This window comes from Rutidosis leptorrhynchoides, chromosome 1 (genome assembly GCF_046630445.1).
Source record: "Rutidosis leptorrhynchoides isolate AG116_Rl617_1_P2 chromosome 1, CSIRO_AGI_Rlap_v1, whole genome shotgun sequence".
Classification (NCBI taxonomy): domain Eukaryota; kingdom Viridiplantae; phylum Streptophyta; class Magnoliopsida; order Asterales; family Asteraceae; genus Rutidosis; species Rutidosis leptorrhynchoides.
The window spans coordinates 167184492-167208232 of record NC_092333.1 but is presented as its reverse complement, the minus strand read 5'-3'; the positions used below and the strand labels follow the sequence as shown (position 1 = coordinate 167208232).

Sequence of the window (23741 nt, the reverse complement as noted above, 5' to 3'; positions counted from 1 at the left end):
CAATTCAAAAATCTAGCTAGACAAAAATCAACCTCCAAGCCTACCAAAACCACATCAAAATCCAACCTTCCGTCCACCTCACGTAAATCACTTACCACTTCTAAAAGCTCCGATAGTATTGGTCTCGAAATTTATGGGAGCAAACTTGGATTACGTTGGGATAATAAATCCCAATAATTCGCGGTCATTTCTTCTCGTTTCCTCATGTTTTTAAATGAAGATTTTAACTCTCAATATCCGCAGATTCGGTAAAGATGTTGAGTCAGAAAGTAAGGTAAATTGGTTTTGTAAAATGTGCCGAACTAAAAATCCGGACATAGTTTTCGTTCAAGAATCTAAATGTAATACAGTTGATGATAGGTGGGTTGAACTCATTTGGGGTTCATCAAATGTTAGTTACGTACAGAAACCAAAAATTGGTAAGTCGGGTGGATTGTTAATAATTTGGGACCCATCGATCTTCGTTGTTACTGCTGCAGTCGAAAAGAGGCACTTCATAGCTATTAAAGGTAAATGGAAGGGTAAAGATAATGAATCGATCATAGTAAATGTGTATGGACCCCATAATGATAATGATAAAAGCATTTTCTTCGATAGCCTGGATGTTTTGTTAAACGCCTCAAATGTCGATTGGATTATAGGGGGTGATTTTAATGAGGTTCGTTTTAGTTCAGAATGTCAAAATTCGAGATTCATCAGTAGGCGAGCTTGTGTGTTCAATGATTTTATTGATCGTAACCAACTTATTGAAATCCCCCTACTCGGGAAAAGATTTACGAGAATTAGTGATGACGGTCGTAAATTGAGTAAGCTTGATCGTTTTTTGGTAAATGAAAGTTTTGTTCAAACGTGGGTTCATACCTCTGTCATCGCCTTGGATAGACGTACTTCTGACCATTGTCCGTTGATTCTTCGAGATTCGAACATTGATTTTGGGCCTAAACCGTTTAAATTGTTTAATATCTGGCTCGAAAACAAAGATGTCGAAAAGATCATTGTTGATGCTTGGAACGAGCAGGTCTCAGGATCACGTCCGGATTGCATTTTTTGAGATCATTTGAAAAATGTAAAGAATGCTCTTCGAACATGGAGCAAATACCAATATGGAACGCTTGATGAGGAAATTGAAAATTGGCAAAATATAACCAAAGAGATGGAAGAAAAGGCTGATTCCGGTTCATTAAATGATGATGATCGAACTTCATGGATTAACGCGAGAGCAATTTAGTTGCAAAAAGAAAAAGAAAAAACCAAAATGATTCAACAAAAATCAAGAATAAAATGGTGCGAAGAAGGAGATGAAAACACCGCTTTTTTCCATTCCACGATACGGAGACGAAACAACTCTTCGAATATTAGAGGTCTCCACATTAATGGAATCTGGGAAGAAAAACCGGAAGCAATCAAAAGTGAAATCCACAATTATTTCAAATCCATTTTTGAAAATAAATGTCAAACGGTCCCTGATCTTTCTTGTCTCGATCAGTTTCCATTCCCTTCGATGTTGTTTGTTGACGCCGACATGCTTGAAGCACCCATTTCTGAATCAGATATTTGGAACACTATTAGAGATTGTGGGGATGAAAAAGCCCCTGGACCTGACGGGTTCAATCTTGGCTTTTACAAAAAATTCTTCTGGTTAATAAAAGATGACTTAAAAAAAGCTATAGATTGGTTTTGGGCTCATGGTGAAATTTCAAGAGGTTGTAACGCGTCTTTCCTTACTTTGTTGCCAAAAAAAATCGATCCAATCGGACTTGGAGATTACCGACCAATTAGCTTGATAGGAAGCTATTACAAAATCATCACAAAAATTCTTGAATGTCGTCTTCAAAAGATCATTACCAAAATCGTTGGGGTTGAACAAAGCGCCTTCATACAAGGGCGTTACATTCTTGATGGAATCCTTGTGACAAACGAATTAATTTCGGATCTTAAATTCAAAAAACAAAAAGATTTGCTCTTTAAAGTCGATTTTCAAAAAGCTTTTGATAGCATTAAGTGGAATTTTCTTTTTAAGATCATGGAAAAAATGGGTTTTAGCTCGAGATGGATAAGTTGGATTAACGCATGCCTTCAATCGGCTTCAATCTCGGTTTTGGTTAATGGTTCACCAACGAAAGAATTTACTTTGCAAAGAGGCATTAGACAAGGTGATCCATTATCACCTTACCTCTTCATAATAGTTGCCGAAGGTCTAAACCAAATGGTCAAGCATGCTATCTCTTCGAAACTATTCAAGGGCCTAGAATTGGGAGTGGATAAAGTAGTTATATCTCATTTGCAATATGCCGATGATAAAAATTTTTTTGGAGAGTGGAGCAAAAGAAACGTAAGTAACCTTTTCAAACTTTTGAAATGTTTTGAAATTTATTCGGGCCTTAAAGTTAATTTCTCGAAAAGTTGTATTTACGGTATCGGGGTGCATGATTCTTCTATTGCCGAAATGGCTGGTTCGTACGGATGTCATGTAGGGGAGTTTCCATTTACCTATCTTGGTCTCCCAATTGGTCAAAAGATGAAAAGTGTAAAAGAATGGGATCCAATTATTGATAAATTTCGATCTAGATTGGCGGATTGGAAAACAAAGGTTATGTCTTTCGGTGGTCGTTTAACCCTAATCAAATCGGTCTTGAGTAGTTTACCATTGTACGCCTTCTCCCTATTCCGTGCTCCATCAAGCGTCATCAACTTGCTCGAGGGTATTCGTCGTAAGTTTTTTTGGGGCGGGTCGGATGAAAAATCCAAAATTTCATGGGTAAAATGGGAAAACATTCTTTCACTTTATGAGGGCGGGGGGTTAAACATAGGTACTTTAAAAGCAAAAAACTTGGCTTTGTTAGGCAAGTGGTGGTGGCGTTTTCGAATAGAAAAAGACGCGCTTTGGACAAAAGTAATAAAAAGTCTATACGGCCGGGAAGGGGGTTTGGGTCATTTCGGTTTAAACATCCCGAAAGCAAAACAATCAACTTGGAGATCTATATGTGAAGTAGGGAATCAAATCATTTCACTTGGCATTCCTTTCTCTGACTCGTTTACTAGGAGCATTGGCAATGGTGATGACGTTCTTTTTTGGAAAGACTTATGGATGGGTGATCAACCGTTGTACATTAAATTTGGAAGATTGTTTCGTCTGGAGGACAATAAGGATGCGCTACTCAATGATCGTTTATTGAAAACGAGTCAATCTTGGCAAGCTTCTTGGTCGTGGTCCAGAATTCCCAGCGGACGCACTTTGGGAGAATTGAATGAGTTGCTCGTATGTATTAACGGTTTTAGGTATGCAGGTTCGGATTCAAATACTTGGAATTGGAAGCTACAAAGCAACGGGTTGTTTACTACAAAAGCACTAACTTCGCTTTTGGATGCTAAACTACTCGGGTCTTATGCTAACTCGAATGGAACACTGCTGAACCCGTTTCTTCCTTCCAAAATTCGCATATTCATTTGGAGAGTGAAGCGTCATAGACTACCGGTTCGAGTGGAACTAGATAAAAGGGGAATCGACCTAGACTCGGTCTTATGTCCGGTTTGTAAAAATGAGGTTGAAATGGTCGAACACATTTTTTTTCATTGCCCCCTCGCAAAAGAGATCTGGTCTTGAGTTATAAGATGGTGGAAATCCGGGAGAAACGACTACACAAAGTTTGAGGATATGTTCGAAGGCATTCAGATTAACACACAACCTTCGTCGAAATTGCAAATTTGGCAAGCAATCGAGTGGGTGTGTGGTTACACAATTCGGAAAAATCAGAACCTTACATTATTCAAAAATAATAAAAGTAGTGGTCCCATGTTGCTTAACGACATCCAAGTTAATACGTTTGAATGGATTTCGAGAAGGTCGAAGAAAATAACGTTTAATTGGAATGATTGGCTTCTGTCGTCTACTACCATTTTTACAAAGTAGTAGACAGTAACAACAAGGTAGTAGACAGTGAGAACAAAGCAGTAGACAGCCAATTTACAAGGTAGCTGACCGTCTACTGCCTTGTTGTTATTGTCTACTACCTTGTTGTAGGTGTCGACACCAATAATACATATCAGTCGACACCTACAACAAGGTAGTAGACAATAACAACAAGGCAGTAGACGGTCACTTTTTTAATGCCTTCAAACAAAATACACGTTTTTAAATTTTTTTTTGTCTTTTTACACCATTCAGTAGACGAAAATTTTGTCTACCACCTTTATCTGTCGTCTACTACCATTTTTACAAAGTAGTAGACAGTAACAACAAGGTAGTAGACAGTGAGAACAAAGCAGTAGACAGCCAATTTACAAGGTAGCTGACTGTCTACTGCCTTGTTGTTATTGTCTACTACCTTGTTGTAGGTGTCGACACCAATAATACATATCAGTCGACACCTACAACAAGGTAGTAGACAATAACAACAAGGCAGTAGACGGTCAGCTACCTTGTAATTGGCTGTCTACTGCTTTGTTCTCACTGTCTACTATCTTATTGAAACTGTCTACTACTTTGTAAAAATGATAGTAGACGACAGATAAAGGTGGTAGACAAAATTCCCGTCTACTGAATGGTGTAAAAAGACAATTTTTTTTTTTTAAAAAGTATATTTTGTTTGAAGACATTAAAAAAAGTGTATTTTGAACAATTTCCCATAATGACTAAAGCGCATGTTTGCCCACTTCAGATTCCATTAATTCGACACCATCATCACATCATCCCATTGTTTGACTTTCAAAGTCAACAATTTGAACTGAATATACTTCTGAATAACCTTGCTCAATTCTTCTTCTGATCACTTCGTTTGTTTAAACATACTATAACATACGAATTCTAATTTTCTATAAACTAGTTTGAGGCAATCTCACCACTAAACATACGAATGTTTTTTATCAACCATAAAACCATTCATCCGAAAATTCCAATTCCGAATGAAGTGACAAATTTTCAGTAAAATGAAATCAAAGGGTATGTAACTAATGTAACTAAACAAATATTTCAGAACTTGGGTGAGTATTTCAAAATTAGAACAACGTACATTCATTAGGGACACATAATATCAGCAAGTATATATACAAATATACTATGAAGTTGTGATGTTGTCCCGTCCCTGCCATGAAGTATTCACCCATGACATATTTCCCATATCGTTTGGGGGGTAAAGGGGAGGGGGTTTTACTTGGCCGTGCCCTTGGATCGGTTTCAAGGTTTCCTCCCGGGCAGTGATGGGGGCGGGGTTATTATCGCTGCATCGGCATAGTCGAAACGGGAGATGATCGCAACAGGTGGTTTAGTCCCCCTCGGGTGATCCCAATCGCTGTAAAAAGAAAAAGAAAATATATACAGATATACCGGTAAATGCATTGAAACAAACGATATATTGTCTTATCATTAAAAATAATCCACCACATGAGAGTAAATACGATGAGAAACAAGGACTACGCCACAAGATCGACCATCTAAGTTTACAAATTAACTAGAAGAAACCCAAACTTAACATACTCTATTAATGCTCTCATTCTAAATCTTTCAAAAACTTCGTTGTCTTCGATTATTAAATAGCTTGATTCTGCAGTTCAAGTTTAAGAATTTTAACAAGTATCAAATACAATTAACAGAAGAGTTTGAATAACAAATGAGATAGCTTTACCCAAAAAGAAAATAATAGGCAATGAAAAACTTAAAGAACATACCTCATTGGTTGAACCGGTTTGGTTATTAAGGAGAGGTATGCATTAATTTAGCACGCCACTTGTCAATAAACGGAAATTCGTCCAGATTCAAGTTTGGAAGTTCACGTTCTTGAAGGCCGATGATTATCTTTTCAGTCGTACCAAGGAGTTTGACTACATCAGTGACACTCGCCTCCCTCTTCTCAATTGCACTTTCATGGCATTTAGTTATTATGACTTGAGGTAAGTTGGTCAAACAAGCGGCCAATATGTCAGAGACCAACGATGATAATTTCTCAAATAGTTCCTCTTCACGAACCTGGTCAATGTTGGTGTGGTATGAAAGCAACATTTTTTCAGTTATCCGGTACATAGAGTTGGCGCAAATAGACTTTTGCCTGGAATTAGCTTTTGCGCTTTCAATATCCATACTTTTTACCTCATCTACCACATTTTTTGCTGTATCTTTGAACCATTGCAATATTTGTCCAACCATATTCACTTGACGAGGAAGGTTTTGCAGGTTGTTTCCTAACCACTTATGTGAATCTTCAACTTCTATCCACAACATTTCAGCCGCTTTTTGAATGCATACGTATTCATCCATACCGTTGAGTACTTTTTCCACAAGCCTAACATATACAAGACCTTCACTTACACCTTGCAACAAGCTTTTAACTCTGTTCTTTGGGATGTTAGGAAGAGAAATAGCGATGCATGTCAAGGTTACTACGGGTAAGCTCCAACTATTATGGGGTTCTTCTATAAGTAAACCTATAACATCATGGTTATCAAAACTTTCAACTCCTTGAAAACCATTAGATCTCTCTAGTAGCTTCATAAGGTTATACGGTTGTTGCTTTTCCGCCTTCTTGATTATGACCTCCATGGAGTTCAAAATCTTCTTGAATGTTGTCATAGTAAGCTCCATATCGTCTTGATACTTTAAAACAAAATGGCTAAGATCTGAGTTTGTACCTTGTTGACTAGCCGCATCACCTAATACCATATCTGAATCACTAAACATTTCCTTTAAGCACTTCTTACAACGTTTACAATACAAGACACAAATCACAAATAAAGTTGGTATCAACGCTATCGTTTTGCATGTCACAACAACGGTCTTCTGAAATATTACACAAAACTTCAGAATAAGTATTTTTAATTTCTTAATGATAATCTTTATTTTGCGGTTTCTAGCAAAGAACGGTATGCTACTCTGTTTCCAATCACACAACTTCTCAGTCCAGTAGTTCTCTACATTAAAGACCTTAATATGACTCCATATCCATTTAATGGAAAGCTCAAAGCTCAAGTTTGCAAAACATCTCGAAACTGGTGAAATTGTACCAAGTAGGACTCCGATAGATTGTGTAACAAATATTAAATATGTTGACCACTTATAATCTGACTCATAGTAATTTATATTTGTAATAGTTGGAATCATAATAAGAATGTGTAAGAAGGTGCTTGAAGCACATATTACCCCAGAAGCAGAATTTGTGGCAGAGCAACCTGTAACGAATTGAGGGCTACCAGTTCCTGCCATAATCCAATACTTTGTAACATGCTGCTTTATCTTCTCAAAAGTTAATATTGATTCTTGTGTCTTTACGTCCCCGAGAGCTTTTTCATGACCTGTTTGGTATTTTGATTCTAGTAGTTGTTTGAACTTCACAATCGTTAAAGCTGAAGATGTGTGTATAATCAGCAACATGAGTAACATAACCACATAAGTGATTGCCGCTATTTTAATAAAAGTATTATTTTTAAAAATGATACCCAAGAAGATCTCAGATTCAGGGGTGGATAAAGCTCCTGTTGTTATCTCAATGCAAACATTGACAACCACAGTGATAACTAGAATACCTAAAGCTATGATGTTTGTAACAAGTTCATTGTTGTCCATGGTTGCTAGAGAAGGCAACAAGTTAGCCATCATGGTGCACATAAAAGATAAGCTTCCAAGCTTAACCGTTTGGTCTACAATACGCGGCATTACAGTAGTTAGATCCGTAGGTAACTTCATTGCAACAGCTATCACTGTGAGAGAAGCAGCATTAAGTGTGAAATATTTACACGGGAACCATAGTTTTTTAATTTTTAAACCATGTAATAAATCAGCCACCATTGCAAGTATGCAAAACAGAGAAGCTAATGCGATATACATCCCTATCCATGGCATTGGTTTGCTGTACTTGTTTTGCTCTTCTGCATGGTATATTGTTGTGCTGAAAGCACTAAATGAAAACCACAAATCTACTGAAAAGGTTTTTGCTAGTTCATCCAAAAGATCTCGATACCTTCCATACGTGATTTCACTCATAATTAGGTTCCTTGCAAAGACAATGATGAAATGAGTTTGAGAAAAACTAAAGATATATATTATGCTGTATTATAGATGGTTAAATATTTGAAAGAAAAAGAATGCAAGAGAAAAATATGAGAGTTAAAAAAAAAAGTGGTTGTATACCCGTGGAATTTATTCCGATAAGCCGGGTTGTCCCATGAGAGGTTTTACCAACCATATTCAGGATCTAGGTCTGACCCGTCTGCCCCTCGGGATCGTTTAAGGTTCCGATCCCTGTAATATGGTTCGGGTTTCCGCCCGAAAGCGTGTGTGTGCGTGGTAAATGAGAGTATTCGATGCCAACTATTGCATTTTAAAAAAAGTGGTTGCATATGTAAGTAAATGTAATTTCCACTCCGATATTGGTACGAACCATATGAAATGCAACCTTTAAAGTTGTATGAGTCACCAAAATAAATTTGTAGCCACTTGGGTGTCTTGGACTTTCAACAGGTAACACCAATAATGCAATAAGATAAGTGTTATATATATGTGGATATTGTTAATTGATTTGCAATAATCGTAATAACTGGTGCGGAGTGCCGTTGACGTTGACTTTCAGAACGTTGACGAATAATGCAATAATAATACATTGGGTACACTTTGAAAGTTCTCATCATATTCTTGGAAATTTAATCACTCAACCAGTCAATCACCACCAAAATTAAGCTCCAGTTGGGGTTTATTGACTTAAAATATGTAAGTCTTTGCTGAAGGCTTTATTGGGGCAAAATATGCAAGTTTTGTTGAAGGGTCTAGTGATTAATTTAATTGAATTATTGTCTGGATTAACTTTTTGTATTACAAAGAGTAATTAGTATATTTGTTTCTATATCAAATGTTTACATTTTCAATTATAAAAAGTGTTTAATTGAAAATGAATTGGTTTTTTTTATAATTATTTAAAGTAAGGGACAATATTTTTGAAACAAACCAAAATAGTAAGGTATACAATTATTTTGAGACAGAGGAAATAATTGGTGTGGACAATGGTGGCGAATCTAGTTTTTGGAAGGTTAATAATCACCGTTCCATTTAAATATAATTAGTTTGAGAAAAAATTTCAGGACCCTTTGAGCGTAAATTCTAATAATACAGAGAGTCACATATTTAAATTTAATGTTGTTCTATATGTTGAAGGTTACTTTGATATATTTTTTTTTCAAACTAGTAGTATGACCGGACCCACCAACCCATACTAGAATCGCTCCAGTGGATAGATAGAAAGGAGTGTGTGAGGATCACTTCTCATATATTTAATTGTATATTCAATACACACTTTGATCGTCCATACGGGCATGACTGAATACATTGTTGAGGGAATCAACAATATTTATCGTTGTGTTACCCCAACGACTCATGTCTTTGTCCCTATACACATTCCACATTATATTCCTACATCCGCTTCATGCAAATAATTCCAAGCCTCTCGACTTGCGCGTTTGATTGCTTTGAGGGAATTCTTGTAGAGTATTTGATTCGATGTCGAACCGGCTGTCCAACACAACTGTTTGAGCGCTGCAACTTTAAATTTGGTCATTAAGTTGCTACGAATGTGGCGCAAACAGTACATATGTTCCCAACTGTATGTTTGTGCACCCATCGCATGTAGGTTACCTTGATGTCGATCAGAGATGACACACAACTTTCTGTTTCCAACGACATGTGCTTGGAACATTTCCAAAAACCAAATCCAACTATCGTTAGTTTCTTCATCAACTATTGTGAAGACAACATGCGGAATTTGATTGTTAGCATTCTTCCCAACTGCGGTAAGCAGCTTACCCTTGTAACTGCCTTTCAAATGAGTGTCGTCGATGCAAATGATCGGACTACACCTTTGATATGCTTTAATAGCTGGACCAAATGCCAAAACACATATTTGAATGTCTCGATACCTTCTTCAATTGTAGGTCCAGTTTGAAACTTAACAATTTTATCAAGATTGGTATAAAGTAATTCATTTAAATATCTTGGTAGTTCAGCAAAATTACTTTCCCAAGTTCCATACAATCGTTCGATTGCAATACGCCTAGAATTCCATGCCTTAGCGTAACTAACATCCACATGCCAAATATGTTTTATGTATGGTTGGATGTTCTTAACAGGAAAAGCAAGGTCTTTATTCACTTGATAGGAAATTTCACTAGCAATCAAGCTAGTGGTTAAACAACGATTGTTTTTTTTCCAGGATTTTTCTATAACAACTGTGTTCATCCTTCCATTTAATAATTTTCCATACCTTGTATTTATTTTGTACTGAACCACTAACAGTCCAACAACAATGTCTTCTTTCTTGTTGACCCTTGTAATTTGAGCTACTTGTTCTGCAATTTGCTTGCCAATAACCCGGTCTGCTATCTTTAACAATGATTTCTCTATTATTATTTATATTCCATTCTCGGACAGCATATATAAGTTCGGCTTTGTTTTGGAAGATCATTCCTTTTATAATAAAATTGGACTCTTTATCATAAAGAATCCATGATACTTCTTCGTCTTCATTGATTGGAAAATTATTTTTGGAGTCACTAGAAACATTGTCTTCAACACTATAGTGATCAACTGTACCGTCAGTTGCTGTTGAAATACCATCATCTGAGTCTACTACATTTTGTTCTTCATCTCGTTGTTGTTGTTCTTCATCAACAACTGTTGATTGGTTGCGAGATGTTGATGGATCACCTTTCATAGTTTTAATAAGATTCATAAAACCTGAAATTTGTGCTGTTGGAAAGACTTGATCACACTGAATATCAATATGAGCCTGATAGGTTGGATCATTCTAAGAGAAAAAATAAATTGTTTCCAAAGTTTGATCGTCGGTAAGTTCATTTTTACATTCATTTCCATTGAAAATAAACCACAAGATCATTTTCAATGTATGTGTTCTTTGGTCGGCCCCTACATAATTGTAAGCCATTTGGTTTAAGTGCATACAGTTTATCTTGGTGTTCAACATAAAACTCCTTCTAAATATTGTGTTATTACCAGTAAGCCAACCATTTTGAAAAGAAATTTAGTCACCCAAAACAAAATGAACCATAAATGGACGAATTACAATCATTTTTTGAATGTGAGATTAATGTTTTTTGTAATTTTCAAGTGGTGATTTTCTTGACGTATAAAACTCAGTTTGATGTGTTTGATATGTAATTGTGTTCTTTGTAATCTTGTTTTTGAATTGAAGATAATGGTGCTATAAATAAAACTAAAAAGATAATAAATCTGATCATGACAAGGTAGAGTTTCAGCCCATTGTTGGCTAGGTGGGGCAGACTGCAAAATCGGATTTTGAAAATCCGGTTTCACTGTTACGTTAGAAAAGCTGCAAACCCACAGTTTCAAACTCCGGTTTTGAGCACGGGTGGCAGAATCAATCAATATACTGTGACATGTGGACAAAAAGGACACAAACCGGACTTCCAAAGTCCGGATTCAACCAAACCGGAGTTTGAAACTCCGGTTATACTATTTTTGTAAAACTTTTTTCCAGATTTCTATTTTTTCAAAATCTGTTAAAATAAACCCTATTTCAAAAAAAAAAAAAAAAAAAATCCAGTTTTAAAACTGTTCATTTTCCTTCACTCTACCAAACGTGATTTGCAAGTAAAATAATATATAAGTATATTCTTGATCAATAAAAAATTAAAAAATATAAAATTATAGCATAACAGGATCTCGTGTTACCTTGAACACTTCCAAATGTTGTCAATAAAACTTTATGACTAGCCATCTCTCATCTCTGTTAACTAGTAAAAAAAAAAAAAAAATAGCAGCTGCAGATTCATCAACCGTTATGTGCTAGGTGTTATTATTTTATTATTTTACCTTAGTTGGGAGTCTTCTTCAAATTGTACGCCAGAGAGAACGCCTTTATCATCTTCAAGATTTGGTTTGTTTGAAATGCAAGCAAATCAAAGCTGCACATTTGGCTGAACATTGTGGTTGCGCTGGATCTTTTATCCTCAGAGAGGATGTGAAAGATTTTAGGGACAAAATGGAAGTGTTTCTAAACATTGCCAGGTTTCAAAAGTTTCAATTACTCGAAGAATTTGTTTCCTGGATTCTTGAATTAAACTAAAAAAGAAACAGATATAGTTGAGAGCTGATTATGTATTCATTTTTAGTATATATGCATTTGTATTGTTCTTACTTTTTGAGGAGTTAACAACTTAAACAGGGGGGTTGAGGGTTTTTGAATGTAACTCTTGTTCCTATCTATTTAAGTGGATAGTATATTTACTAACAATAAACATTTTTAGTAGCAGAACAAACAAAGTTATCCAGATGCTTATGTTTTTTTTGAAGATTTTGTTATGTTATTTATTAATCGAAAGTTTTCCAAAAAATCTAGTAGTTTATGCTCACGAAAGGAAGCGAAGTGATAAATAAAAGGAGATGTAACTAATGCAGGATCTTCTTCCAGAAGGACATGCCAGAAATGTGAATACTTTTAAGGTAATATATTTCCCAGACATGTTCTTATTTATTAACAGTTACGATACATTTGAAATTCCAGGTCTTAGAGTGGTATGAGATACTGAACAAATCTTTTTGAACTTAGGGTGAGTTTTTCATGATTAAAAAAGTGTAAATTCATTAGGGACACATTAAATCAGCTAGTATACAAGTATATGCATTGAAACATACCTCAATTTGATCACACTAGAAACTATATATTGTCTTATCATAAATAATAATCCACCACATAATAAGAAATAAAATATTAGACAAGAGTAAATACAATGAGAAACAAAGCCTACGCCACATGAACGACTTTCTATATTACAAATGAACTAGAAACCCAAACTTAAACATACGTTATTAATGCTCATTGAGCAAACTTCTTGAGCCGAGCCTCTCTTTCTGGATCTTTGAGGAACTTGTTGCCTTTGATGATCAAATAGATTGATTCTGCAGTTCAAGTTTAAGTATTTTAACAAGTAACAAATAAAATCAAGAGAAGAGTGTAAAGAACAAATGAGATAGTTTTACACAAAAAGAAGATAAAATCAATGAAAAACTTAATGAACTTACCTCATTGGTTGAACTGATTTGGCTATGCGTTAATTTAGCACGCCACTTGTCAATGAAGGGGAACTCATCTGGATTCAAGTTTGGAAGTTCACGTTCTTGAAGGCTGATGATGATCTTTTCAGTCTTACCAAGGAGTTTGACTACATCAGTGACACTCGCCTCCCTCTTCTCTATAGCACTTTCATGGCATTTTATTAATATGACTTGAGGTAAGTTGGTCAAACAAGCGGACAATATGTCGGAGATCAATGATGATAATTTCTCAAATAGTTCCTCTTCACGAACCTGGTCAATGTCGGTGTGGTATGAAAGCAACATTGTTTCAGTGATTCGATATATCGAGTTGGCGCAAATAGACCTTTGTATGGCATTTGCATTTGCACTTTCAATATCCATACTTGTGACATCAGCCACCACTTCTTCGGATGTAAATTTGAACCATTGCAATATTTGTCCCACTGTATTCATCCGAGGAGCAAGGTTTTGCAGGTTGTTTCCTAACCACTCATGGGAATCTTCAACTTCTTGCCACAACATTTTAGCCGCCCTTTGAATGGCTACGTATTCATCCATACCATTGAGTACTTCTTCCACAAGCCTAACGTATACAAGACCTTCACTTACACCTTGCAACAAGCTATCAACTCTGTTTTTTGGGATGTTGGGAAGACAAATGGCGATGCACGTCAAGGTTACCACGGGTAAGCTCCAACAATTATTGGGTGCTTCTGAAAGTAAACCTGGAACATCATGGTTATCAAAACTTATAACTCCTTTAAAACCTTTAGATCTCTCTAGTAGCTTCATGAGGTTATATGGCTGTTGCTTCTCCGCCTTCTTGATTAAGATGTCCATGGAGTTCAAAATTTTCTTGAATGTTGCTGTAGTAAGCTCCATATCGTCTTGATATTTTATAACAAAATGGCTAAGATCTATGCTTGTACCCTGTTGAATAGCCGTATTACCTAACCCAATACATGAATAACTAAATATTGCCTTTAAGCACTTCTTACAATATAAGACACAAATCACAAAGAAAGTTGGTATCAACGCTATCGTTTTGCAAGTCACCACAGCTATCTTCTGAAATGTTATACAAAAGTTGAGAATTAGGATTTTTAGATTCTTAATGATAATCTTGATTTTGCGGTTTCTAGCAAAGAACGGTATGCTACTCTGTTTCCAATCACACAACTTCTGAGTCCAATAGCTCTCAACTTTAAAGACCTTAATATGGTTCCAAATGTGTTCTATGGAAAACTCAAAGCTCAAGTTCACAAAACATCTTGAAACTGGTGCAATTGTACCAAGTAGGACTGCGATAAATTGTGTTATGAGAATTACAAATGTTGACCACTTATAATCTGATTCATAGTCCCAGCCACTTATAAATTCAATAGACAGGATCATAAGAACAATGTGTAGGAAGGTGGTTGAAGCACATATAACCCCGGAAGCAGAAGTTGTAACAGAGCAAACTGTCATGAATTGAGGGCTTCCAGTTCCTGCCATAATCCAGTATTTTTTAAGATGATGCTTTAGCTTCTCAACAGTTAATATTCCTTTTTGTTGCATCTCTAGGTCCTTGAGAGCTGTTTCATGACCTGTATGGTATTTTGATTCTAATTGTTGTTTGGACTTTACAACCGTTAAAGCCGAAGATGTGTGTATTATCAGCAACATGAGTAGCATAACCACATAAATGATTGCTAATATCTTAGTGCCAGCAATTTGAGCAAGATAAATATAACCATTTAGCTTGTTGTAATTAATTTCATGACAGGAAACAACTCCTGTTGTTATCTCAATGCAGAGATTCACAACGACAGTGATAACCAGAATACCTAAAGCTATGATGTTTGTGACAAGTTCATTGTTGTCCATGTTAGCTAGAGAAGGCAACATGTTAGCCATCATGGTGCACATAAAAGACATGCTTCCTAGCTTAGCATATTGGTCTTTCTTACCTGGCATTAGAGTAGTTAGATCGACAGGTAGCTTCATTGCAACAGCCATCACTGTGAGAGACGCAGCATTAAGTGTAAAATATTTACACGGAAACCATAATTTTTTGTTTTTTAAACCATGTAATAAATCAGCCACCACTGCAAGCATGATAAATAGAGAAGCTAATGTGATATATATCCCTATCCACGGCATTGGTTTGCTGTACTTGTTTTGCTCATCTGCACGGTATATTGTTAGGGTGAATTCCGAGAGGGAATTAATCAAATCTCTTGGAATGTCTTGGTAACTCTCCAGTGTATCCACAAGGTTATCGTATTTTAAAGGATCGTTTTCGCTCATACTTAGGTTCCTCTCACACAAAGAAAATGATGAAATGGGATTTAGGAAAACTGATCCAAGATATGTACTATTAGCAAAGTATGGGAATTTTATTGCCAGATACTCATGACTTTGATTGAAGAATTTTATAGTGCTATTAATTATTATATTTGTTTTGTATAATAAGTTGTTATGTATTTGAAAGAAAAATTATGCAAGAGAAAATGATGAGAAATTCTGAGAAAACTTCATTGCTTATACAAGGTAATGTTGCATATAGGATTAGTGTTATAGATGTAGATATTGATTGATGATACTTTATGCAATGGTATTTACTGGTTCCATTGACTTGGACTTTCAACACATTAACCATATTTTAATAATAGTGCGTTGCTTGGAAAATTAATCACCCCACAACCACCATTATTATAACTGTAATAATAATAATCGTCATTTTCACTGTGAATTATTTTTCCCCCACATTGGTCCATCTTAAAAGTGGGATCCATTCAATATTTTTGAGAGTAAATTATACTAATGGTCGATTGGTCTCTATAATTTACATCAAATTATATCAATGATCAGTATCTATTACAATGTAGTAATTACATTAATTGTTCCTGACTTTCTACATAATGCACGATTGTAGTCTCTAAACTAACATCCATTTACAATTTCATTAACTTCTTAAACAGTTCAGAGGTAAACTGATAAAAATCATGAAAATCTCCAAGTGAAAATCGTATCGTTCGTTTGTTTATTAAATCCGCTAAAGAGCAACCAAGTAAATGAAATGTAGGGAGGTACCTTATCTGGGTTAGACCATATCATTCCCTTGCCCTCACCTCTCTCGTCCCGGAACATTTCATATTCAAGGATAATTGAGGACGGATGAGGAGAGAGAACATGTTGGTTTGAATGTATTATTAGCTTAAACACTTGTATCTTAATTTATTTAATTAATTTTGTAGGCTATGTGATGGAGAAAGAGTATGTCATGTGGTGTGTGATGAGGAGAAAGTGGGAAGGAAATTGAGAGAAAACTTATGTGACGCTGATGTCATAATGAATGAGAATGGTCTTAGAAAGCAAAAAAAAGTTTTTCTCTCTCAAATTCCCAACCCCAATAACACCAACGACACTATTTCTTCAAATCCTTCCTATCAAATTTCTCCCCATATTAACTCCAATCATCACCCCAACTTACCTCCCCCTTCTCCGACCACATTCAACATTATTCAGTCCCCTGCCTGTCCAAGTTCCTCTCTCAATGGGACGACTCCTCCTTCGCCAGAGTAGACTATTCACGACTATTCACGCTGCTGAAGCTGTTGCGCTGGTGGAATGCTCTGATCATCCTGCCGGAGGTAATTTCCCGACGAACTCGAACTCTACAGGTGTCGTAGAGTGTTTCTAGGTAGAATCAAAAATACATGTACACGACATATGGTTGAAAGTGTTTTCGGTAAATTTGGAGAGATATCTGAAATTAAATGGTGGCCTTCAAGACGATATGCATTCGTTTCCTTCGTCAACGAATCTACTTACATTAAAAATGATAACAATAACAATAATAATAATAATAATAATAATAATAATAATAATAATAATAATAATAATAATAATAAAGAGTAATAAGTAAACTACCTCAAAGAAGTAGTCCTTAAAAAAATGACCAAATCCGGGTTTGAACCCGCGACGTCCCGCTAACCCGATAACAATCCAAACCATTGAACTATTTTTGTGTTTACTTTTTCTTCTACAACTTTCATCGTCATCTAACTTCATTTCCATCTATCATCATACGCCATCATTACTTATATCTTTATCTATATTATCATCTATTTCATCAAATTATTATCATCATCTAAACTTTGTAACAAAAATGTGGTGGTTTCGGCCCAATAGCAATTTCTCAAGCCCAACTAGAAAGTCCAATGAGCAACATATAATACGGCCCAACTGTGGTGTGTTTTGTGTTTTAAACCAGAACCAGAAGTAAGAATCGTGGATTAGTAGCAGGTTCATATAATAAAATTCTATGGTTATTGTTTTCGAGCATAGCAATCGGAAGCAGAAACACTCGATTCATCTTATCACTATCATCATTCTCGAATTATCATAATCCTATAACAATATCATAATTATAATCGTTTCATAATCATACATCATAATCATAATCATAATTTATAACTTCGTCATCATCATCATGAACTACATCAACATCATTTCCTAAACTATATCATATCATTATCATCATCACCGTACTTAACTTCATACATAATCATAATCGTCATACGCGTATCATCATCATCTAAATCATCATCATCATCATATTCCTATACTTCTTCAACATCATAACCATCATACATCATTCCATCATGACTTTAATCAGGCTAAATAGTAATAGGAAAATTGGAACGTGGCTGCACAATTGTGAGGAGGGTGTCGATATACAGGCCTATTAATAGATAGTCCAATAATGGCTTGATACTTAACCCAACAATTCACGGGCCAAGAAATATTACGAGCCCAACCCACGATACCCTGGTCTACTAGGCTTCGGTAGAAAAAAAATTATAAATAGGAAGAGGTAAACGGCAGGTATGGTTGCTCCAATCATTTGCTTTTAAGCTTTAATCAAAAATTCCATAAGTGGGGTTAATGGTTTTGGGTTTGTCGGCCATCAGGAAAGAAAAGAACAAAATATGTAAAAGTAGTTCATAGCAGTACCAATCAATATCATCATCATTACTTTAAAAATTAAAGAACGTTGTTTTTTTTGTGGCCCAATCTTGGTTGGCCATGAATGGTTTCCTAGTCCCACTTGCTAATTGATGAATCGCCATATAATACTTTTCTGTAACCAAGTTGTCAGCCACAAAGAAAAATGTAACCATTAAACAACAATTTGTATGTGTGTGTTTATGATTATTTACGTAGGGTTTGATGGTGATCATTTGAGAGTGAAGGTGGCTGTATTCGATTAAAGAGAAGAAACAGAAAGTGATTCGTGGTGACAGTTGTGGGTTTTTAGTTTCACGAAAAATAGATGGAGAGAGTGTGAGGGTTGATCGAAGATGGTGTAGGTTTGGGTTGGTTTTGTGAAGATGATACAGGTGGTTGTTCACTACGTAAACAGAAAGAGGAACAGGAGACGTACGTGAGAGATAGTAACGATGAGAGGGAGAGGATAGATGGTGGTGGTGATCATAGACCGAAAACAGTAAAACTTACGTGGTTTCTAATAGTGGTCGTGGTTGTAGTGTACTACGGTGGTGATGGCGTTCACAAAGGTGGTGATGATGGTTAGTGGTTCGCTCAGCCCATAACCAGAACAGAAACATCATGGCAGCTGCAATAGTTTTGTAACAAAGGTTTCGTGGTGGTTGGGTGGTGATCATTGATGGGTGTAAGTGAGCGATTTAAGTGAGTTTTGAGGATATGATGGTTTGGTTCGGTTGTAACAAAAATGACATAGCAGTAGTATTATTATTCTATGGATTCGGTTCTAGGCTTATCGAACCAGAAAATAGATTTGAAAAGTAAAGCATGGTGGGTTTCAACAATAAACAAAATAGACATAAAGTTTAGTAATCACAAGTGAGTGTTATCAGATACATGTATCATCTATATTCTATATAAAAAAAAAAATATCCTACCACAAGTGGAGAGAAGTAGTACATCTAATAAAGATTATAATATAATTTAGAGATCAATTCAATTATAGGAGTAATCGAAAGAATTGTAATTATGTGACTATAGTTCTAATTCGGATAGTATATCGTAATCCGTTGTAAATTTAGTGATAGATAAAAGTTTTCAGAAAAATTCCATAATTTTAAATTAACTATATTTATTTATTTTGGTCATTATGGTATAAAATTTGATCATTAACTATTAAATAAATTTTACATTAATTAATCACTCTCAATCCCAAGTAAAATATGAAATTTTTTAAAATTCAACAAATGGTTCCTAAATATATCTTTAATAAGCCTAAAATTTATAGAACTCATTTTCGGATCACCGTTTATTTTAAAAAATATCAGTTTGAATTTAACTTGCTTAATATCAATCAGAACATCAAACGAGTATTACAATCATTTAATATTTATTTTTAATATACTTTATTTATATATATAGAGATATATTTTAAATAATAATTATTGTAATATCCTATTTTTATTTTATTAATTTTTAATAACAACAACATATAATACTTCAAATTATATATTTTTTTAATTATTATATATATGTATGTATATATATATATATGTATGTATATATATATATATGTATGTATATGTATATATGTATGTATGTATATATATATATATATATATATATATATATATATATATATATATATATATATATATATATATATATATATATATATATATATATATATATATATATATATATAGACACACATATCTATTTACAATTAATTGTTCGTGAATCGTCGGGAGCAGTCGAAGGTCAATTGAATATACGAACATCGTTCCAAAATTTTTCTAGACTCAACATTACATACTTTTCTTATCGTACCGAAATCATATAAAGATTAAGTTTAAATTTAGTCGAAAATTTCCGGGTCATCACAGTACCTACCCGTTAAAGAAATTTCGTCCCGAAATTTGATTGGGATGGTCATGGTAGACAATAAGTATGTTTTCATGACACATACGTGCTGAAAATTAGAGTTTTATCATCATTAAGTAATATAGATAAAACAATATGATTTTGTGAAGAGTACGAGTGAAGCTATCACAAAAGAGTGAAATGAGTAAATGCAAGTTCATCTTAACCTGTGACGTAGTCACGGTTGATTTCCGAAATTCAAGGGATTTAAAGGAAATCTTCGTAATAAGATTTGGTTCTTCGGTAATTAAGGAATTTAGTTTCTTCTTTAGTCAAATGCGATGATCTGTCTTGATTTCTCTGTCTGATATTTCAATATAAATCCACTCTCTTCATTTCCTTTATATTTTAGAGTTCCATACTTTCGTTTTCCTCTTTCCGACTTTAAGTCAAGCGAATAATGGTTCAGAATTTGTAGGTATGAAGTTTCAAATGAACATTACTAATGTTCTGAGAAAGAAATCGTAATAGCACGATCATGATTGGTTAAATTACCAGAATTCAAGAGAAAAGATAGAACTATCAAGCAATATGTTCTTGATATAATTAAAGATCAATTAGAATGCAAGAGTTGTGTAACATGGCACATGATGATGTTATGATCTGTGAATCATCAAGTTCCATTAGAAACTCAGCATGACTTACTGTAACATAATCACGTTGATCAAGTGTCATTATATTATACTAACTCATGCATCAATTTCCAACACTACTTCAAAATCATTCATAATTCAAATTCGAATTTTTCAGAATTTTAGAAACTAAAACAGTTTCTTTTATGATATAATACATATAGAGCGGAGAGATAGTTAATATCAGACAAGAATATTTATGAAGATATCTTCAGAAATATTGAAGATATTAATAAAGAAATATACGATGACATCTTAGAATTTCGAAATCAAATTATGTGAAGAAATTCATTCACGATGATTTAGAGCAGTTAAGGAGTAAGGTATTTGTTAAAGATTTCATCAGAAACAGAATCATCAGAATTCTTTATGTACAAGTTTAGTCCTTGTGATTTGTTCAGAGTCTCCTTCATGATTTGCTCAATTCATTTTTCCAGTACAAATTTTCCATTGAGTGTTTCCAACACTCCATTCTTTATCATTAAACTTTTGACTGTTAAGGCAGTCTTTAGTTTTCACTGTTTCATCAGCTTTTTCAAAGTTCAATGTATCGATTCATAGGCTGGGTGCTTTTCAGAATTTCAGAATGGTAGGTCATTATTCTAAGAGATAAAGGTTATATGTATACATATAACTGTTGATGTAGACATGCTGCGAGATTTCAAAATACTGATTGCTAATTCCCGGTAATTGATATAGCAATTCTCGTTACATGATGCGGATGAGTATATGATAGGGTTTTATTGAACAAATATAATGGTTCTTCGGAAAGCCAATGAGTAATGAAGTTACTGATAAGTTTACTGCTAATGTGGTGGAATATAAATGATTCCCCGGTAACGATAAAAGAGCACGCATATATATCAAGGTTATAATAAGGTTGTTTCGAATGAAGAGTCGAAGTTAACTTGCTGGAGCTGTGACAAAATTGGCTAATTGAAAAAGAATTGCAATGTTATTTTCGGTAATAGCAATGTCAAAGGAGTTAGCACAGATACATGTTAAACGTTTACTCAGGTTCTGAGTGTTTTCAGGTGCATAACTATATGCATCAATCTTTTCTTCCGTAAATGAAGTGCGGTTGGTTCATCCTCTCGATTGAGGTGTTTTCAAGAATCATGAAAGGTTTGAACGCAGATTGGAATTGTCAAGATACAAATGAGGTTTAAGATGAAATCAAGTGGCAAACTTGAAGAATTGTTTAGTTTCATATATTATAATCAATATTTTAATTCATTTTACTTGTCCATTGTTGACAGTCCACAGTTAGTAGTCCACAATTAGTAATTCAATAATTCATATGTAGTTTAATATATAATATTCGAATTAATTAATACGTATCGTGACCCATTGTATACATGTCTCAGACTCGATCACAACTCAAAGTATATATATTATTTAGAATCAACCTCAACCCTGTATAGCTAACTCGAACCTTACTACATATAGAGTGTCTATGGTTATTCTAAATAATATATATAGATGCGTCGATATGATATGTCAAAACCTTGTATACGTGTCCCGATATTTAAAGTGCGTAAAATAAATAACAGAAATTAAATGACAATAAATAAAATTGCGAGAATTAAAATTGCGATAAATAAATTGCGATAAATAAATGCAATAAGGAATTAACAGTTAGCTAGGAACAGTTAGCTAGAATTTTGTTAGCGTGTATTCTTAACAAAATTTCTCATAGTTAATTTGTTTGTTTCTAACAAATTTTATTTGTCCAATGTTTTCTTCATTATGCCACTTGTCGAATTCTGATAGGTCAAAATCCAAATATGAAATTGAGTGAAAGTGGTTATTCTGCGGTGAATGGATACGTATATCGGTGGATGTAAGTAGGATAGTAAATGACTGTTGAATCAGATTTGAAAGAATGTACAGTGTAATTTATTAAGGTGAAATCTAAATATTCCTAGGGTATTACCTTCCCGTTAAAATATTTTCACCATTAACAGTTTGTACAAGAGAATTTTTAATTACAATCTTTATGAAAACATATATACATATATATTTTCTTCAGATGTAATATGGATTTAATGAGTTAATATGATATTAATCTCATTTGCTTTCCGGTTTGAGCTAGAATAAATAATCTCTAAGACTTTAGAGATTACATAATCGTCGTCTAATAGTTCTCCAATGAAGTTATGAATCAATACTTCATCGTTGATTCTTATTAATACTCCTTGGTATCTTATGGTACGTACGACGTTGTTGCTCGAGGTACAGATTGTGATGTTGAGGCGTGTAATGCGGATGTTGTTGTTGGTGGTACTGTTGGTGCCGGTGATGTTGCTGAAGCTGGTAAGTTTTGCACCATATTTTCCAAATTGATTACTCGAGCGTGAAGCTCGTTGACTTCTTCCAGTATTCCGGGATGATTGTCGGTCAAAACGAGCGGATGAATAAGGTTTAGAATTGTGGATAGAATATAATCGTGTTGGGCTACTCTAGAAATGAGGCTGAAAATGGTGTTTCGGACAGGTTTGCCGGTAAGTGCTTTAGGTTCTTCATCAAGAGGGCAATTTGGTTGGTGGAAAGGATCGTCTTCTTCGCATCTCCATTGATTAAGTCGACTACGAACCCATCAGATGAATTAAGGATGGCTGGTTGGTTGATTCATTCTGGTGACACTGCTTTCGGAGCTCGAGTGATACTCCATATCGGGATCCGAGAGACTTGAACTAGTGGCAAATTCCATTTTGTACGATTGAATAGAGGATTTTTCGACATAAAATGATTCCCGGCTATCGGATGGTATTCTAATTACATAGAATATCTATAGAACAATAGATTTCATAGATTACGGATGAATTTACGGAATATGTCTGGCAAGTCTACAGTAACAGATGCGCTAAGATATGAATTACCAGATACGTTAAGATATGAACTTTGTCTATACACTATCTATGCAATAGAGGCAGTAAGACGTGTCTAGACTTAAGGATGATAAGCAAGTAATTTTTGACACGAAATGATAAGAAAAGCTTTTGACATGCAGACACGGTCGAAGTCCAGACTCACTAATGCATCCTAACAACTATCAGTTAGACACACTAATGCAAGACCTGGTTCGCTAAGACCACCGCTCTGATACCAGCTGAAAGGAACCGTCCTAATCCATCTGGACG

General features: G+C 34.7%; 3 protein-coding genes across 4 annotated transcripts; 1 reads left to right on the top strand and 2 right to left on the bottom strand.

Moving 5' to 3' along the window:
* Window positions 1-214: 214 nt before the first annotated feature.
* Window positions 215-1228, top strand: LOC139891223 (uncharacterized). The gene is made up of 2 exons (XM_071874171.1): window positions 215-1018; window positions 1073-1228. The coding sequence occupies exons 1-2, from the start codon at window positions 215-217 to the stop codon at window positions 1226-1228; spliced, it is 960 nt and encodes a 319-aa protein (XP_071730272.1).
* Window positions 1229-5334: 4106 nt separating this feature from the next.
* LOC139866819 (uncharacterized) lies at window positions 5335-8364 on the bottom strand. Of its 2 annotated transcripts, XM_071855120.1 has the most exons (3): window positions 7426-8364; window positions 5665-7332; window positions 5335-5540 (listed from the first exon to the last, which is right to left on the bottom strand). In XM_071855120.1, exons 1-2 carry the CDS (start codon window positions 7967-7969, stop codon window positions 5690-5692), a joined length of 2187 nt encoding a protein of 728 aa, XP_071711221.1. In that variant the 5' UTR covers window positions 7970-8364; the 3' UTR covers window positions 5335-5540; window positions 5665-5689. The 2 variants fall into 2 exon arrangements, with proteins under 2 accessions (XP_071711221.1, XP_071711214.1); XM_071855113.1 differs by having other exon boundaries at window positions 5665-8364.
* Window positions 8365-12673: 4309 nt separating this feature from the next.
* LOC139866811 (uncharacterized) lies at window positions 12674-14746 on the bottom strand. The gene is made up of 2 exons (XM_071855104.1): window positions 13034-14746; window positions 12674-12910 (listed from the first exon to the last, which is right to left on the bottom strand). The coding sequence occupies exons 1-2, from the start codon at window positions 14723-14725 to the stop codon at window positions 12896-12898; spliced, it is 1707 nt and encodes a 568-aa protein (XP_071711205.1). The 5' UTR covers window positions 14726-14746; the 3' UTR covers window positions 12674-12895.
* Between the last annotated feature and the right edge of the window lie 8995 nt (window positions 14747-23741).

What these genes read in the sequence shown, in the direction of transcription:
- LOC139891223 (XM_071874171.1), top strand. Translation starts at nt 215, where the DNA reads ATGAAGATTTTAACTCTCAATATCCGCAGATTCGGTAAAGATGTTGAG. An exon ending in TTGATGCTTGGAACGAGCAG is followed by an intron (nt 1,019 to 1,072) that starts GTCTCAGGATCA and finishes AAAAATGTAAAG; the next exon opens with AATGCTCTTCGAACATGGAG.
- LOC139866819 (XM_071855113.1), bottom strand. Translation starts at nt 7,969, where the DNA reads ATGAGTGAAATCACGTATGGAAGGTATCGAGATCTTTTGGATGAACTA.
- LOC139866811 (XM_071855104.1), bottom strand. Translation starts at nt 14,725, where the DNA reads ATGCTACTCATGTTGCTGATAATACACACATCTTCGGCTTTAACGGTT.